General features: G+C 48.0%; 2 protein-coding genes and 1 long non-coding RNA gene across 5 annotated transcripts in view; 1 reads left to right on the forward strand and 2 right to left on the reverse strand.

Annotated features, from left to right (window-relative positions):
* Positions 1 to 9,076, forward strand: part of TMEM268 (transmembrane protein 268) — a 48,373-nt gene extending 39,297 nt beyond the window's left edge. Inside the window, exons 11-13 of one of the 2 annotated variants that reach the window (XR_005792652.1) lie at positions 7,488 to 7,672; positions 7,962 to 8,116; positions 8,225 to 9,076. The gene's annotated coding sequence lies outside the window, so the exon portion shown is untranslated. The remainder of the gene's footprint in view (positions 1 to 7,487; positions 7,673 to 7,961; positions 8,117 to 8,224) is intronic. The other variant, XR_005792653.1, reaches the window with a different exon arrangement.
* On the reverse strand, positions 6,901 to 10,517 carry LOC121034884 (uncharacterized). Its single transcript, XR_005792654.1, has 4 exons — positions 10,417 to 10,517; positions 9,072 to 9,220; positions 8,390 to 8,522; positions 6,901 to 7,002 (listed from the first exon to the last, which is right to left on the reverse strand). It is a non-coding gene; the product is annotated as an uncharacterized LOC121034884 (long non-coding RNA).
* A 2,169-nt stretch (positions 10,518 to 12,686) lies between these two features.
* The window catches only part of TEX48 (testis expressed 48), a 10,925-nt gene continuing 6,189 nt past the window's right edge, over positions 12,687 to 17,422 (reverse strand). Inside the window, exons 2-5 of one of the 2 annotated variants that reach the window (XM_040482099.1) lie at positions 16,622 to 16,729; positions 16,265 to 16,391; positions 14,174 to 14,302; positions 12,687 to 12,833 (exon numbers count right to left, since the gene is read on the reverse strand). In XM_040482099.1, coding sequence (XP_040338033.1) covers positions 12,730 to 12,833; positions 14,174 to 14,302; positions 16,265 to 16,391; positions 16,622 to 16,729 — 468 coding nt within the window. In that variant the 3' untranslated portion in view covers positions 12,687 to 12,729. Of the gene's footprint in view, positions 12,834 to 14,173; positions 14,303 to 16,264; positions 16,392 to 16,621; positions 16,732 to 17,422 lie in introns of those variants that run through there. The other variant, XM_040482100.1, reaches the window with a different exon arrangement.

Raw genomic sequence — 17,422 nt, forward strand, 5'->3', positions numbered from 1 at the left:
CCTCAGCCCTGACAACCACTGACCTGCTTTCTATCTCTGGATTTTCCCCTTCTGGACATTTTATGTAAACGGAATCCTACAGTATGTGGCCTTTTGTGTCTGGCTTTTCTAACATTAGCACAATATTTTCAAGATTCATCCATGTTGGAGCACATATCATGATTTTATTTTTTAGTATTAATGATCAATTCCTTATTATTCCGGAATAATATTCCATGACATGGATGTATCCCGTTCTGTTTATATTTCTTCAGCTGGGTTGTTTCTACTTTTTGGTTTTGTGAATGATGCTGCTGTGAACAATTACATACACGTCTTTGTGTGAGCGTATCTCTTAGTTCACTTCCGACAAGTTTTGCTCTATTATGACATGCACACGAATACAGAATTGTTAAAACTTCCAGATGGGTTGAAACCCTTTCATCTTTATGGGATGTCTCTTCTTATCTCTATTAGACTATTGCCTTAAAATCTACTTTGATACATTAGCTTTCTTTGGATTAGTGATTACCCAGTATATCTTTGTTCAGATTTTTACTTTCAACTTATCTGCATCTCTGTATTGAAGGTGCCCCTCTTATGGGCATGTGTGATTAAAAAAAAATCTGGGGGCTGCTGGGTGGCTCAGTTGGTTTGGCATCCGACTTCAGCTTAGGTCAGAGCCTGGAACCTGCTTCAGATTCTGTGTCTCCCTCTCTCTGCCCCTCCCCTGCTTGCATGCACGCTCTCTCTCTCTCTCAAAACTAAATAAACATTAAAAAATTAAAAAAAAAATCTGTTCTCTGCTTTTTAACTGGAGCATTTCCTATGCTATGTCTAATGCATTTGCTGATGTGTTAGATAGGTCTGGGCTTACTGGTACCATCGTATGGTTTATTTTTCATTGGTTCTTTTTTTTCTGTTTTTTTTCTCTTTTTTTTGGTCTCCTTTTGCATTGAGATTTTTTTTCTTTCATAATCTCTCCTCTAGTAGCCTAGGACGGAGGTATTCTGTGCTTTGAGTGGTCACTGCAGTTAGGCATGTGTCCTTGACTTATTCGAGTCCAAGAGAGTACTTTTGCCACTTTCTGGACAATCCAAAGACCTTAGAACCCTTTCGCCGTTCTGCCTCTTGTGCATTGTTATCATGGGTTTCAATTCTCTCTGTATTTTATTTTATTTTAAAGTTTTATTTAAGTAATCTCTACACCCCATGTGGGGCTCGAACCCATGACCCCGAGACCAAGAGTCACACAACACACTCCTCCGACTGAACCGGCCCTTCTCTCTATTTTAAACCACAACAGGCATTATTTTTTAAATTTGTTTTAATGCTTATTTATTAATTTTTTTTTTTTTTTGAGAGAGACAGAGTATGAGCAGGGGAGGGGCAGAGAGAGAGGGAGACACAGAATCTGAAGCAGGCTCCAGGCGCTGAGCTGTGAACACAGAGCCTATTGCAGGGCTCGAATGCACAAAGCATGAGATCATGACCTGAGCCAAAGTTGGATGCGTAACCAACTGAGCCACCCAGGCACCCCCACAACAGGCATTATTATCAGTGCTTTATGCAGCCAGTATTCATTTAGATCTATCTACACTTCGATCTATCTACACGTATACTTTCTATTATTCTTTATTTGTTACCTCTTTATTACTTTTTGTGTCTGCCTGCATCTCTGCACATTTACCTGTGAATATTCCCCTTTTCCTGGAACTAACCTTTGGCATTTCCTTTAGTATAGCATAGTACCGAGCGCATTTGGAAGTACCGTTCGTTAGCATTTTCCTTCCAAGACCAATCCTCTGGTGACAGATGGAGCTTTTGTTGGCCGGAAAGCCTCTGTTGTTTTGAATTCTGAAAGGTATTTTTGGTCTGTCAAGAATCCTAGGGCACTACAGTTAATTTTCTTTAAAACTTTGGAAGACATCCTTGGCTTTCATTGTTTTCTGTTTGCAGAGTCAGCTCTCAGTCCCTTGGCTCTGATGGCTATGTCTCTGCTGTGGGCTTGCGGTGTGCGTGTTGATGCCTCCTGGTGTCGCTTCCTTTATGCTTCTCCTGCTGGGGGGCTCCCAGTGCCTCTTGAATCTGTGACACGGCTTCCTTCAATGTAGCCTCCGGCCTCCCCTCTCCCCTCTCCTTCTGAGGCTCTAACGACAGGCTTGCAAACACCTTTTCGCTGCATTTTTGTGGCTCTCTGTGTTTCGTGTCCTTCCGGCTCTTCCGGATTCAGTCTGAAGGTTCCCTACACATTCTGCTTCATGACTCTTGCCCTTATTTGTGTCTCGTTGATTGTTAATCCTCTCCACAGAGTTCTTAATTTCAGCCCCAGTCCTAAAAATTTTTAATTGACTTTTTAAAATACAGGTTACAGTTTTCAGCTGAAACGATCCATTTTCCTGTCATCCCTTTTCTTCGGTGTTCTGAAGTGGATGTTTGCTGACTCCAGTTTCTGGTTCTTCTGTTAGATTGGTTTTCCTTTGCTTTTCGGTCAGTTGGTCTTCTGGTATTCTTGGTATTTTTGGATTGAATATTAGACTTTTTTTGACAAATGAACAGCTGAAGAGATGTACAAGACTCTGGATATTCCTGTATTTTAATGAAATTTTTTAATGTTTATTTTTGAGAGACAGAGAGAGAGAGAGAGAGAGAGACAGAGCATGAGCAGGGGAGGGGCAGAGAGAGAGGGAGACACAGAATCCAAAGCAGGCTCCAGGCTCCGAGGTGTCAACACAGAGCCCGACGCGGGGCTTGAACTCAGGAACCGTGAGATCATGACTTGAGCTGGAGTCGGATGCTTAACCGACTGAGCCACCCAAGTGCCCCCACTCTGGATATTACTTTAGACAGGATTTACTTTTGCTTCTGAGAAAAGTAGGGGTGGGATAGATTTGACTTTGGGTTTCAGTCCTAGTGAGGCCTGGTCCATTTCTGGTTAGCCCTGACTTCCTCTTCAGGGATTTTAACTGAAAACCTGTTCAAAAAACAAAAAACAAACTTTTTGAAACCAGGACTCCTCCTGTGGGGTGAATCCCTCCTTCAGGGTGAGCCCTCAACTTCTGATTTTTGTTGCCCCAAGCTGTGAGTCTGCTAAAAGCCCCCCCTCCCGCCCCCTCAGTTTTTCAGCCTCTTCGACCCTGCTTAGGAATTGGCAGGTGCCTTGAGAAGGTCAGAAGACCTCAATGTCCCTTTCAACTCTCTGCACTCTCTGATGCATTCAAACAGATTTAAGAAAAAAAAAACAAAAAACCCCAACAAACTACAGCTTTTTAAACTGCTCTCAGCAGGAGGATCATTCTGATACAATCTAGTCTGCCATAGTTAGAGGGAAATTCCAGCTGTGGCCTCCGTTATTATTCTTATTGTTATTGTTCGAGAATCCTTCAAAGAAAGATCCTACCCTGAGGCCAAAAACCCTTTGGCAAACTCATAAGATGTAAGCCTCTTCCCATCCCTCTGTGAAGTGGCTTCTAACTGAACTGAAGCAGGAAGTGACATTTAAGGAGCATCTTTTACGTGCAAAGCACCTGTTATATCTGCTGCGGGAAATGGTTCCAGCACATTAGGAATGTGGGGTTCTCTGGGGAAGGAGAGTGGGACCATGGCATGGGAGGTAGTGAGGAATGCATAGGGTAAGAAGGATCTGGGTCAGAGGATGGGTCCAGGGCATGGAGCAGCGTGACAACCGGCAGCAGAAGAGGACCAAGGATAAAGAAGCCACAGGGAAGTGTCCTTTCCATTCACCTGACTGATGCTCCTGGTGGGGGGGGTCCCCCTGAGTCAAAGAGGCGTTACAGCCTAGTGAACTGACCATGCACACACGATTAGCAAGCCCTCTTGCTTCCTTCCAGCCGTTGTTCCTTTACCCTTTTCTGCTACATATTTCCAACCTCCTTCTGGATATGGCCACCCAAACATCCCATGGGCTCCTCCAACTTGGCACAGCCCAAGAGGAAATGATCTGTGTGTTGTCAGCTTGGCCTCAGGACCACCTGCCTTCTCCGCTCTGGGTGTGGCAGAAGAAATCAAGAACCTCCTTTCCCAGAATCTTCTCTGTATGGTTGTGAGTTAGGAACCAGCCAGCTTTGCCTGAGAAATCTATAAGTCGGGGCTCTGGTCTCTATCCCAGTGTTGCCATCCTAGTTCATGCCTGTATTACTGGCTGTCCTAACCTCCTCGGCGGCCTCTTCTTACATGTTTGTGTCACTCAGGATCCAATCAGAAGGCAAAAGCCACATGGTAATTTGACTATGGGAAGTTTAACATAAAGAATTATTAAGTATAACAAGGAATTTGAATCATGGATTGGAAGTAAGACGTAAAGAGACTGTAAAGAATACAGAAAGAGCATGGGGCGCCTGGGTGGCTCAGTTGGTTGAGCGTCCGACTTCGGCTCAGGTCATGATCTTGCAATTTGTGAGTTTGAGCCCCGTGTCGGGCTCTGTGCTGACAGCTCGGAGCTCAGAGCCTGGAACCTGATTTGGATTCTGTGTCTCCTTCGCTCTCTGCCCCTCCCCTACTTGCGCTCTGTCTCTATCAAAAATAAAGTCTAAAAAGAATAAAAAAAAAAAAATACAGGAAGAGCACCACATGTAAGGAGCAGTCATTACCCCTAGGGCTGAGATAGAGCCCCTCAAGGAAGATCTCTCTATGCCCCATCCCCAGCTGAAATCTGGATTTTGTAGGGAAGGACATGGCCATGGCTCACCGGATGCAGAGAAATCTCTTGAGATGCCGTGTTGATGGGATGTTCTAGAAATCTGCACTTTAAGGTGCCAGGGAAAGCTATCTCAGAGATGGAGGCACTTCCCAGTTTGATGGTGGGTACTGGGAGAAGCTGTTGGCTGCTAAGTACTGCTTACTACCATGCAGGATCCAGGTGCTGGAAAGTTGTCTACACTGCAGGAACCTGATTTGGAGAAGTTTCTGCGTGGCAGGAACTGGTGCTTGAGAAGCCGTGTGCACTGCCAGAGCCAGATAATTAGAGGAACTTCTTGGGCTGTGGGATCCTGCTACCAAGAGCTCACCAGAACCAGGAAGGAAAGCCCTTCTTCCTCCAATGTCTCCAGCACCCCCTACTGACAAAATGTAACATTATACCAGCTGCCAAGAGGAAAAGATTTAAAGGGTCCATTTTTGAAGAGTAGTCAATGAATAGTCAATTTGGAGCAATAAATGAGTGTCACTCTCCTATCGTTGTGAAGGGCAGCATAACTGGTTGGTTAAGAGTGTCACCCCTGGAATCAGGCTTCCTGGGTTCAAGTCCCAGCTCTGCCACTGGTATTAGTGTAACCTTCGGAGACGTATAAGCTCTCCGTGTCTCAGTTTCCTACTTTGTAGAACCAGGGTAGTAACTGTACTAACCTTGTTGGGTTATTATGCTAAGTGAGTTGATATTTATAAAGCACTTAGAAGAGTAAGCGATATACCGGAATTTACACACTCCTTCAAACTGCACATCCTCTCAATTGTAGCCAGAATGGGCTTCTCATCATAGGCATGAGTGTTAGTCGACAGTACTATGGCATAAGACATCATTTTTCTTTCTTCCTCTCCTTTCTGAGGTCAGGGATGACACAGGGAGTGCTAGGAGGAGAAGTTGTCTTCTTAACAACTCACCATGTTCACTTTGCAAACACTGGAAATCGGGCTATGTTGTTTTGGTTGCCTGAAACTCACCTGGGCCCTCCCCATCACCTTCAGGATAGGGTCCAACCTACTGTCCTAGAATATAACACTTTTGACGACCCTCTGCACCCCTCACCTCCCATCACACTCTGAGTCAGGTTTTTTATGTTAGTCATTCCAAACATTGGCATTTGCCATCCTCACACCCCTCCCACGTTGTGCCTCTGTTTTCCAACTTTACTTATTTTGTTCCCCCTTCTGGAATACCATTTCCCCTCCTGTTTCCTCAGCCAGTTCCCTTTCAACACTCAGAAAACTCCAGCAAACATCTCTTCCAGGAAGCCTTCCCCAAAGCCCCAAGTTGGGTGCAAAATGCTTCCCATTCCCTTGCTCCCCCAAGTTGTCCTATTATGTTGGAGTGACACGCTTCTGTGCCTGGTTCCCTGGCTAAAGTTGAAGCCACCTGGGATCTCCTGCATATTATCATGTTTGCATGCTCTGCATTTTATTTTATTAAACTTTTTTTTTTAAGTTTATTTCAAGAGAGTTGGAGAGGGGCAGAGAGAGGGAGAGAAAGAGAATCCCAAGCAGGCTCCACGCTGTCAGCACAGAGCCTGATGTAAGGCTCGAACCTGTGAATTGTGAGATCATGACCTGAGCTGAAATCAAGAGCCGGACACTTAACCGACTGAGCCACCCAGGTCCCCCCCTACATGCTCTTCTTTTTAGCAAACAGCTCTGTATACCTGCGCCGGCTGCACATTCCATCCCCCTAGGGCTGCTGTTCGCAGAGTTTTGCACAACCTGCCCCACTGGTCACTGTGGCCCTGAGCACCAAATGGAGGCACCCAACAGATGAGCAGAATTGTGCCCTCAAGCTCTAGGCATTTATTACAGCATCCATTTATAGCCACCTGTTACACTCACCAGCCTCTCCGAAGCACTTCCTCATTAGGTTGGTTAGGAGTGACCGGGAAGGCTTTAGAAGGATCAAACCACATTTCTCTATAAGCGATGCGGGGTTCTAATTGCTCCACATGCAAGGGAATCTCAGAAGCAGGGCTGGGGGAAGGGACAAGAAGAGGGACCCAGTCCTGTGATGCAACCAAGGACTTTTAATTGGAGGCAGCTCCTCCCGCCGTGGCCAGAGCACCTCTTGCTGGTGGCACAGGGGTGGCTCAGATGGTTTCTTCTCCAGGGGAGTTTCTGAACCCATCTTCATAGCTCCTGCTCACCACCCTATTCGGGAGACGCTCGGGCAGCCGCACAGCATGGGGGCTGCTGACTAGAATGCTCAGGGTCTCCCAATAGTGCAAGTTTTTAGCGCCCAAATGTTGGAGAAGTGGTGTGGGTGTCTCTTTTTCAAACCATTTGTGCGAGGATCCGTGTTCAGATCTGAAAGAGTGAAGGAAAATGTTTGTCCTTGGTAAAGGGTTTGAATTACACATGAATAAACAGTCTTGGTCACATCCCACGTGGGGACTGCTCGTGTTATTAAATGGCTTGAAAACAATTCTGGCTTGAGCTAAAAATAACCCCACACTGGGTCAAGCGATCGAGATTTTCTAGTTTACTTGTTACATCAGCAAAGCCTTGCTGGTCCTGACCAGAACACATACACAGTTACCGCCTCTGGAGAGCCTTCTCCGCGTGGGGCCATGTTCTAGGCACTTACGTGTGCCTCCCCAATAACCTGAGAAGTAGGTAATGTACCAACATTATCCCTGTTTTATAAAGAAACAGAGAGAGGTTCGACGACATGCTCAAGCTTAGTAAGTGGTTGAGGCAGAATTTAACGGGTATGTAGGACACAAGCCAGGGATCTTAACTACTATCTGGTATCTAATAAATAATATAGTCATTAGGCTAAATTGTTACAGGCTTGGGTAACTAGTCCCACACCCCCGAAAGGCTTGAAAGAAATCTGAGGTGTGCCAGCAGAGGGTGGCTGGGGAGACTGAAATCCAGAGAGGTGACTCCAATATTCTTGCCAACTACACACACCCATGCCTGGACCTACTGAAGAGCTGTGGCTGGTGCTTCTGGGATATTCTTGGACGATTAGGTGAGTCAACAGTGGAAGAAGGCCCCTCATTGGCCTGGCAGCAGCAACAGAAGATCTTTGACGCCATGTTTTGGTGGGTCATGGGAAGAGGAAAGGGCATTGGGGCATCTGGCCCTGTAGCCTCAATCCCAGAAGCCCATTGTTATTTCAGCGGTGGGTCATACTGGGCCAGCCTCTCCCAACGTATCACACCCCTTCCCCTCCCAAACCTCTCGTAGCTCCCTGTGGCTGGCACGTCCAGGCCCACCTATGTGGGCCTACCTCTGACTAGGTCTTCTTCCATTCAAAGTTCTCTCACCCATGGAAAGACGTTGGAGCCTCTACTCTGCCAGTCTTTACCTGCAGGGGTACCTCGTTGAATCAGCAGATCATCTGATAACACAGCTCCACCTTTCTGTGTGGCTTTGGGCTCATCTGTTCCGGACCTAGGCTCCCATCTGACAGGTAGCGGTTGGGCTGTACCGTGTCTCCAAGGATCAGACTTCCAGGTCTGATGACTCAAGGTTGTGCATCCTTATCTTTCTTATTCCCAAACTTCTTTGTCTTTTCCAGGCCTCTTCCCAGCTCGTGTTCTCATTTCCCTTTCCCTGTGGCCAAAGCCCTACTCTGGGAATTTCCATCATGGCGGCAGTATTCCCTCAGTGCACACTGGGTTCACTCCAGGGCATCGTCCTTGGGCACTGGCTTCCCCCTCTCCCGGCCACCACCGTGTCTCACCTGGATCACTGCGATGGCCTCCTAACTGGTCTCCCTGCTTCTTCCACCCTCGTCTTCATTGGTGTCAGCACAGCAGAATCCTCTTATGATGTAAGTCACATCACGTCACACCTCTGCTTGGAGTCCTGGTGCCCTATCACGCAGAAGAGAAGCCAAAGTCTTTCTCTGGGCATCCCCTGAAAAAAATCTGTAATCTCAGCACTACCTTTGCCCATCCCTCCCCTGCTGTCTCCTCCCGCCCTCCCCTTCACTCTGTTCCAAGCGGACAGAACATGGCTGCCCTTGCCTGCGCTTTCTGCCTGGGATGCTCTTCCCTGGAGATTCAGGGAACTCCTCCCTCCCCTCCTTTAAGGCTTTGTGTGAAGGTCAGCTTTTCTTGTGAGGCATCCCCCCCCCCCCCCCCACTTAGGCCTCTCCCTCTATTTAATTCTCCCAATTTATTCCCTCTACCACTCAATTCCCAGTTTACAGGACTGTCCCTCCCCCAGTCCTCCCTCTTCCCCATCCCACCTCCTTCTTCTCCATAGCCCTTGTCTCAGAGCACACCCCGGAGTTTATTTGCAATTTTCCTGCTGTGGAACACACAGAGGCAGGGGGTCAGCCTCTTGGGGTCACTGCTGGGTCCCCAGTGCCGGATGCCAAGCGTGCAGTTAATAAACAGTTGTGGGATGGCTGGACGAACCTGTAGTTTGGTTGAACTTTGGTCCTGCGTATGAGCAGATGCTGTCACCGCCCCAGGGGTGAGATGAGCCACTATTCCGGGGACATGAAGGCTGGTGAGACACTGTTGGTGTCTCACTGCTGATGAGACACCGTCGAGCTGACTGATGGCTTTAAGAACAATGGATAGGTTTGCTTTTGACTGCTGATGGGGCCATCTCCCTTCCCCACCCTTTTCAACCCAAACCTATTTCCTTTCCTTTCGTGTCCTATATTCACTTTGGGTCTGGAGTCAGAGTTGGCGAACCGCTTCTCCTCCTGGCCCCTGCCTCCCTTTCTCTACCCATTCAGCCATTCGTCAAGGCATTGTGATTCTACCTTGTAAACATCTCCTCCACCTGCCACCCTCCACCCTCCAGCCCCTGCCCTCGGCCACCCCCCTGGCCACAACTTCCCTGCTGGCCCCTGGCTCACTTGCAGGCCCATCTGCCTGCAATCCCACCACCATGCTGTGCCTCAAACCCTCAGCGGCTCCCTGTTGTACTGCTGAAAACTGCTTGGTAGTCTGGCCCTGCCAGCTTTGCCAGCCTCATTCCCTCCCAGCCTCGCCTGTTGCCCTCTGGCCGTAGGAGCTGCCAGCGGCGCCCCAAACTTGCTCTCATTGCGTTACCACCATGCGTTTGTGCCAACCGTCTCCCCCACCCCCATGTTCTCACTCCCTCACCCTTCACACTGGAGACTCAGCTCAGGGACTGCTCCTTCCGGGAGGCCATCCCTTACACCTGGGAGGAATTAGGGGCCTCTCTAGTGGTCCCACACTGGGTCATGGCCAGTGCCTGGCATTGCACAGCATCTGCCTAACCCTCTCACAGGTGCTTGATAAATATTTGTTGAGCAATATTTCACAGCCTGCCTATGATTTGCCTATGAGAGTCCACTCCATAGTCTGGGTCATTCCAATCTGTGATTTAAAAAATTTGTTCAGCATGTTTTTATTGAGGACCACTGGTGCCAGGCACTAAGTGAGGGATCTGGCAGTGAACATGAATGAGAGATTCCTGGTCTCAAGGAGACAGGGATGGGTCCAATTCACCTTCGGACCCCAGCAGTGGGCACAGGGATTTGCACAGAGTAGGTTCTCTCTCAATGTCACCTGAGTAAATACACAAGCCCTCTCTCTGACTGTTGGGCAACAATGGACACAATATCATCCCTATGCTCCCTTCCACTAACAGGTGTTTTACTCCCTGCTCATAGAAATGGATAGAAACATCCTGATTCTATACTTCCCTCCTTCTCCCCGGTGACTTCAATCTTGGAAATTAACAGGGTAAGAGAGACAGCCACGGTGTCAAGGGCACACTGACCTTCATCGAGCTTCTTGGGCAGGTCCCTGGACATCTCTGAGCTCATTTAGCTTTTCAGATGGTGGAGCTGAGCCCCAGAAAGGTGACTCCCAGGTCTTATGGCCAAGAGGAGCAGCCGGGATTGTAACGCAGTTTTGTCTGGTACCTGAGCCTCTGCTGTCCAGGGCCTCACCCTACAGGCACTTCCAGGGGCAGAGAGATGTTCAGAAACACCTTCTGCTCCTCAGAGAGTTGATGGCAGGTGGTTTTGAAATGGAACGACCCCCATGAAGCTTGGCAGAGCAGCGCAGAAATTAAGAGCATACATTGTTAGTACTTAGACAACTTGGGATGTAATTCTTGTTGCACCATGATGGGTTATTTAGAGCAACGTAAAGTCTGTGAACCTCAGTTTTTCTGTCTGTAAAATGGGGATGGCAAAACCTACCCCAGAATGTTGTGTGAGGGTTGGGTGGCATAAAGATGTGAGGTGCTTATCGCGGTGTCTGGCACATGGTAAGTGCCTAAAAACGTGATTAAGGGTGATGTAGGAGAGACGCTGGCTGGGGCGAGGTGGATGTGGTGTTTCTTGCACTACCAGTACTCACCTCTAGATGGAGGCAGGAGCCAAAGAAAAAGCCTCTTGGGTTATGCCCAGTGGGCTGTGAGCCTCAGGTCTCCAGTGACCCACAGCACTTGGACCAGAACAAGAAAGACCCAGCGAGGTCAAACAGGAAAGCTTCTGGAGCTGGAGGAGCCCTTAGAGGTCAGTCGGCACAGGTGGGGAGACTGGGGCCCAGAGACAGAAACAGTGGAGTCGAGGCAAATTAGGGGTAATGTCTGCTTCTTATAGCAAAGGTGTCCAGGAGTGATGGCGACATTGTCCCTTTAAGTACAGAAAAAATACTCCGTCCTGCTCTGAGGTCTGACCTTTGAGGCTCACTCACCTGTAACTGGCAGAGAAGAGAGGAGGCTGTGATGTCACAGAACCAGGGAAGCAGAGAATGTTGGGGGTTTGCCTGGACCACGATGTCAGGGAGGAGGGGGGAGGTCTGCTGACCCTTTCTCCAGTGGTCTGTCCTTCCCTCTGTGATGATTCCATACTCTCCACCACGCCCATCAGATCGGCTGGGGTGGTTCTGCCTCATGTGTCTCTTATCCTTCTTGGAATAGTATGTTAGCTGGGCATGTTCTTCTCGGGGTTGGAGGGGGGGGTTTCGTAGACACTTAAACTAGTGAGTGAAATTGGATGAGCAATGGGCTGTTCAGAGTCTCTCCCCAAATGACTTACTCATTCCAAAGGGGAAAATAGTAATTTGCAGTGGAGAAGCCTGGCAGCAAATACCAGCTTAACCAAGTGATCTGATTACTGTCACCAATGGCAGGACCTACCTACATCACGTGTCCCCTCATATGATGCACTGGGGAGGATACAGTGTTGCTTCTCTGGTCTTCCTGCCAAAAAAAAAAAAAAAAAAAAAAAAAAGCAAAATTGGAATTATAAACACAAATTGAGCGACACCTTATAAGACAGTTGTGCCTGTATGCTTCAGAAACGGGAAGCTCATGAAGATAAAGACAGAACCGTCCCAGATTAAAAATACGCTCAAGGGACGTGACAATGACGTGTGACTCGCGATGTCGGATTCGATCCTGCACTTGGCAAGAAAGCAGCTGGAAGACGTTTTCGGGACAATTGATGATCCTAGTGTATCAATATTGAGTTTCTTGTTTCTAGTAACTGTCCTGACGTTACCTAAGAGAACATCCTTGTTCTTAGGAAACACAACAGGGAGGTGTTCAGGAATAACGGGATTTCTGTCAGAGGGCTCAGAAAACACAGGGAGAGAGAGAGAAAAGAAATGACAGAGAAAATGGTGGAGGTGTACACAATTGTTGAGTCTGGGTAAAAGGTAACTAGGAGTTCTTTGTTCTGCAACTTTCAGTAAGTTCAAGATGGTTTCAAAATGAAAAAAAAAAAAAAGCTACCCATAAGGTTTAAGTTTTTTGTTTTAGGTTAGGGAGACAGGATAATACATATGAAACCAGTGAGGCATTTGGAAGATGCTCCCCGTAAGGAGGAGCGGAAAAGAGGAGAGATACAGTCCTGCGATATCACCAAGGGCTTTAATTGGAAACAGCTCCCTCCACAGTGGCTTTTTCAGGAGCTGGAGTGACTCCTGCTGGTGGCACAGGGGTGGCTCAGACGTCTTCTCCTCCCGGGGGAGTTTCTGAATCCGTCTTCATGGCCCCGGCTCACTGCCTCTTCCTTCCGGAGACACCCCAGCGGCCCGCAGCCTGGGAGGCCCGCGTGGGAGCGGCGGTCTAGAATGCTCAGGGCCTCCCGATGTGACACGGCTGGAATGGCCAGCGGTCCCGGGAGTAGCGGTTTAGGTTTCTCTTGCAGAAACCTCTTTGGGAGACATGTGTATTCAGTTCTGCAAGCAGAAAGGAACCGGTTACGATGCCGGGTGGAACCTTCGCACTGGGCTTGGATGCACCGCCCCAGTCACCTCCATCCCTGATCATGGTCGGGTCCTGGAATACCGTGTGAGCCACGTGGACCCCCAGGCCGGACTCGCAAGTCCTTGGTGGCAGGGCCATGCCAGTAGGTTCTGCGTTTGTAATTCATTGGTGTGTTCAGTGATGGTCGGGGGCCTTGCACAGAGCAGAGGCCTGGAAGGTAAGAGGATCGGGCCCAATCTGCTTCTAACACTAACCTTACTTCCTGGGTGGACTTTGGGAAAGTCCCTTTCCCCTGTGAGCCTCAGTTTTCTCTATACAATGAGAGGTGGCTTATTTTTTCAAAATTTTTTTAATGTTTATTTTTGAGAGAGAGAGGAAGTGAGCACATGAGCAGGGGAGGGGCAGAGAGAGAGGGACAGAGGATCCAAAGCAGACTCCAAGCTGTCAGCACAGAGCCCGACACAGGGCTTGAACTCATGAACTGTGAGATCATGACCTGAGCCGAAGTCAGATGCTCAACCAACTAGGCCACCTAGGTGCCCCAAGAGAGGTGGGTTTTTAAACTGTGTTCCATGGAGCCCCGTGGGGGTTGGGAGGTGAGAGGGAGCGGGGTGGTGGAGCTAGTGGGGCTCCCGGGCCTGACCCTCGATTCAAGTGCAGCGGGAGCCCTTCTGTCTTTTATAACAATGGGGCTTTGTGTGAGACTTTGTTTGCAAGGACCGTGTAGCTGTTTTTGCGAATCCTGAAATGCGGGGGCTGGGCTGGTCCTTAGCTCTTAGCAGCAGCCTCAGAGGGTGCTTGTGAGCTAAGTGACATCACCCGGGCAGTGTGGGTGCCCAGCAATGTGGCGACGTCTCTTCTTCCTGGACTGGACTTCTATCCTTCTTCCATGACCCTGAGGCGTTTCACCCCCAACTATACTCAGCCCACAAGCATTTTCTGGCCTTGTTTACTTGTCATGCACCTTGTGGGGTTTGGGGGAACACAGCTGTCCTCCTGGGACTTACAGTCTAGTGGCCAAAGCATACACAAAAGCAACAGCCACACAAAATAGACATGTAAGATAAGACCCCAAGGGCTTAGAAGAGAAGCGTGGATGTGTGCTCTTTCCTCCCAGACCTATTGCTCCTCACGTAATTCCTAGCAGACTCCTGGAATTGCTCCAGTGTGTTCTAGAATGACCGAAGCTTCCTGGAGGGCGTGGTCCTCTCTCTCCTATCACCACACTTAGTTTAGCTCAAAGATCAATGGGGCTTGGTCATCAGGACAATGGGGTTCCTGGTCAGTGTTAGGACCCCAATGTGGAACTCACCTTCATACTCATTGTTGCTGGTGGTGGAGGCTCTCTTTTCTGGGTGGATCAGAGGTTGTCCCAAAGGCGAGTGGGAGGCTTCATTAGCATGCTTTGAATTCTTGCTGTCCAGCCCCTCCTTCTGCAAACCTGGCAGTGATAATTCCACACAGTCAGGTGGGGAGGCTCAGGGGAGGTGATGGAAGTGAAGGTACGTTGCCAACCTTGAGTCAGTGCACGAGAGCCAGTGGTGGTTGTCATGGGGGCGGGGACCACCTGGATCTCCCTCCTCCAGTCTTCCGAGTGCTCCCCCTAAGCACATGCTGGGTTCAAACTATGTATTCTTTTTAAAACACAAAGTTTACCTCCCCCCACCCTGTTTATAAATGCTAATGCATATCCATTATAGAAAAGCTAGGAAAGATTGAAGAATGTGAAGTAGAAATAGAAATGACCCAAACTCCTGGCCCCTCAGATGCAATCACAGTTCCAGTCTTTTCTCACACATACTTTTACATAGTCCATCATATCTTACATGTCATGTATGCATTTTCCTTTTTTCATACACGTTATGTCATAAACATTCTTCTCAGGCCACTAAATTTTAACAAATGATGGTTGTATAATATTCTATTTTGCAGATAATTCAAGAGTTATTTAATCAATATTCTATTGTTGGGTGTTTAAATTGTTTTTCACTACTATAAATGCTATTATGGTGAACATTGTTGTATATAAGGCTTTGTTTTTATATAATTCTAAATTCTTTTTTTTAATGTTTGAGAGAGAGCACACGCTTGAGAGTGGGGGGAGGAGCAAGAGAAAGAGGGAGAGAGAGAATCCCAAGCAGGCTTGATGCACATCGCAGAGCCTCATATGGGTTTCGATCTCAAGAACCATGAGATCATGACCTGAGCTAAAATCGAGTTGGACACTTAACCAACTGAGCCACCCAGGCACCCCATAATTCTAAATTCTTAAAGGTATAGCATAGGAGTCTGTCAACAGACTGAACTGTGTTCTGTAATAAATACCTCTGTCCTTTGCTAGCTGCACAAGTACAGCAAACTGCTCCCCTCCCATGCCTCTGTTCTCAGAGCTACAAAATGACACATCCATTTTGGATAATCATGTCCCCTTCTTAGAGTTCTGGTAGGGATCAGATAATATCGCTTTTCTCCAGTGTCAGCTCTGATATAGTAGGGGACTTATCTGATCACAGTGGGCTCCCTAGTGCCTAGACAGTGCTTTGTAAGTAAGAAGGTCTCAGTCATTACCATTATTATTATTAAAAAAATTTTTTTAATATTTATTTATTTTTGAGAGAGAGAGAGAGGGAGAATGAATGGGGGAGGGGCAGAGAGAGAGAGGGAAACACAGAATCAGAAGCAGGCTTCAGGCTCCAAACTGTCAGCACAGTGCCTGACACAGGGCTCGAACCCACGACCCACAAGATCATGACCTGAGCCGAAGCTGGACGCCCAACAGATTCAGCCACCCAGGCGCCCCACCATTATTATTATCTTGGAAAAATGGATTGACATTTTTAAGGTCCTCAGTTTTTATTGTGAAATTATTTCCTGGGGGAGTATTTTTTTTTTAATTTTTTTTTTTTCAACGTTTATTTATTTTTGGGACAGAGAGAGACAGAGCATGAACGGGGGAGGGGCAGAGAGAGAGGAAGACACAGAATCGGAAACAGGCTCCAGGCTCTGAGCCATCAGCCCAGAGCCTGACGCGGGGCTCGAACTCCCGGACCGCGAGATCGTGACCTGGCTGAAGTCGGACGCTTAACCGACTGCGCCACCCAGGCGCCCCTCCTGGGGGAGTATTTTAAAGACCCTCACCATGGATTTTCTGGAAGAATATGCCATGAGAATTTTTCTCATGCTGTTAAACTGCTCCATTTCCTGATGGGACCGTGACAGACACCTGACCGGGCCTCCCTGCCTATTGTTTATTGGTTTGCGTTAGGAAACCACACAGTTCCCACTTAATTTTAGGTTGGAATTATCACTCAAAGGCTGAAGGAAACCTGAGGGTATCACAGCAGAAGGGGGATGAAAAAAACTGAGGTCTAGAGAGGCTGGACGGTGTGTCCTTGTCTGGTACCTACTGCAGGTGGATGGCTGCTGATCTTGGGGTTCACTGGGGGCCTTGGGGTCATCCATGGCCCGGGGGTCCTCACAGTCTCTGCAGCACAAACATAAGATCTTCGAAGCCAAGTTTTGGTGGGCTGCTGTAAGAGGTGAAGGAATGGGGGCCATGGTTTCTGGGATCTGAACTCCAGATGCCCACTGGAAATTCACTGTGATGGGGGTCATTACTGGGTCAACCTCTCCCAAGATATAATAGCCTTCCTCCCTCCCAAATCTGGCAGAGCTCCCCATGGCCAGCAGATCCAGGCCCTTCTGCCTAGGCAGTCCTCTTTTAAAATTATTTTTCCCATTCTATGCAAAATTTCCTTACCCATGGAGAAGAGTTGAAGCCTTTACTCTGCCAGCTTCGCCAGTAGGGGCGCCTTGTTGAGTCAGCTAACCTTGACTTTGAACCCAGTTCCCTGGGCAGGGCTGTTTCCTAAATAAACATAAGACTGTGGTTGAAAAATGCTAGTCCTTTATCTGTGCTCACACTCTAGATAGGGTCCCCCTACCGTAACATCCAGTCTCACGCACACGAGCATCCAGTTTTTAGGTTGATCCGTGTTCAACCCCAGTTCTGGGTGCATTCTCTTGGGTAGATTCCTTAACTTTCTTGAACCTCAATTTTTTCATGGAGAAAATGGGAGTGCAGTGCCTACTTGCAGAAAAAGTAAAGGACTAAGTATATGAAAAGTCACAATAAGTGTGCAGTCAATGATCGTTCCATTTCCCTTCCCTTTATGTGGCTCACTGGCTCCAAAATACTCCAGTTGGCCCAGGTCCCAGGGGAACATGGCAATGAAGCACAGTCTTGCAGGTTTAGGTCCCGGTCCTGCCACCAACTTGCTCACTGGCTGTGGCTAAGTCCACGTGTGTCTCTGCATTTCAGGAGCCCCATCAATAATAACAGGAAGTTAGGCTAGATGATATCTTCAAGGATCTTTCTAGTTCTGATGGTCCAGAATTATAAAACCTTGCTTTAGTCACCAATTCCTTTGTCTCTGAATGCTTCCAGTTCTCACTTGCCTTTCTGTGGCAAGACCCCCTTTTAGGAAATTCTTTTTTCAACATTGCTACCAGATCTTTCTTTCTTTCTTTCTTTCTTTCTTTCTTTCTTTCTTTCTTTCTT

This window comes from Herpailurus yagouaroundi, unplaced genomic scaffold, assembly GCF_014898765.1.
Source record: "Herpailurus yagouaroundi ecotype Mexico unplaced genomic scaffold, PumYag 160, whole genome shotgun sequence".
Taxonomy (NCBI): domain Eukaryota; kingdom Metazoa; phylum Chordata; class Mammalia; order Carnivora; family Felidae; genus Herpailurus; species Herpailurus yagouaroundi.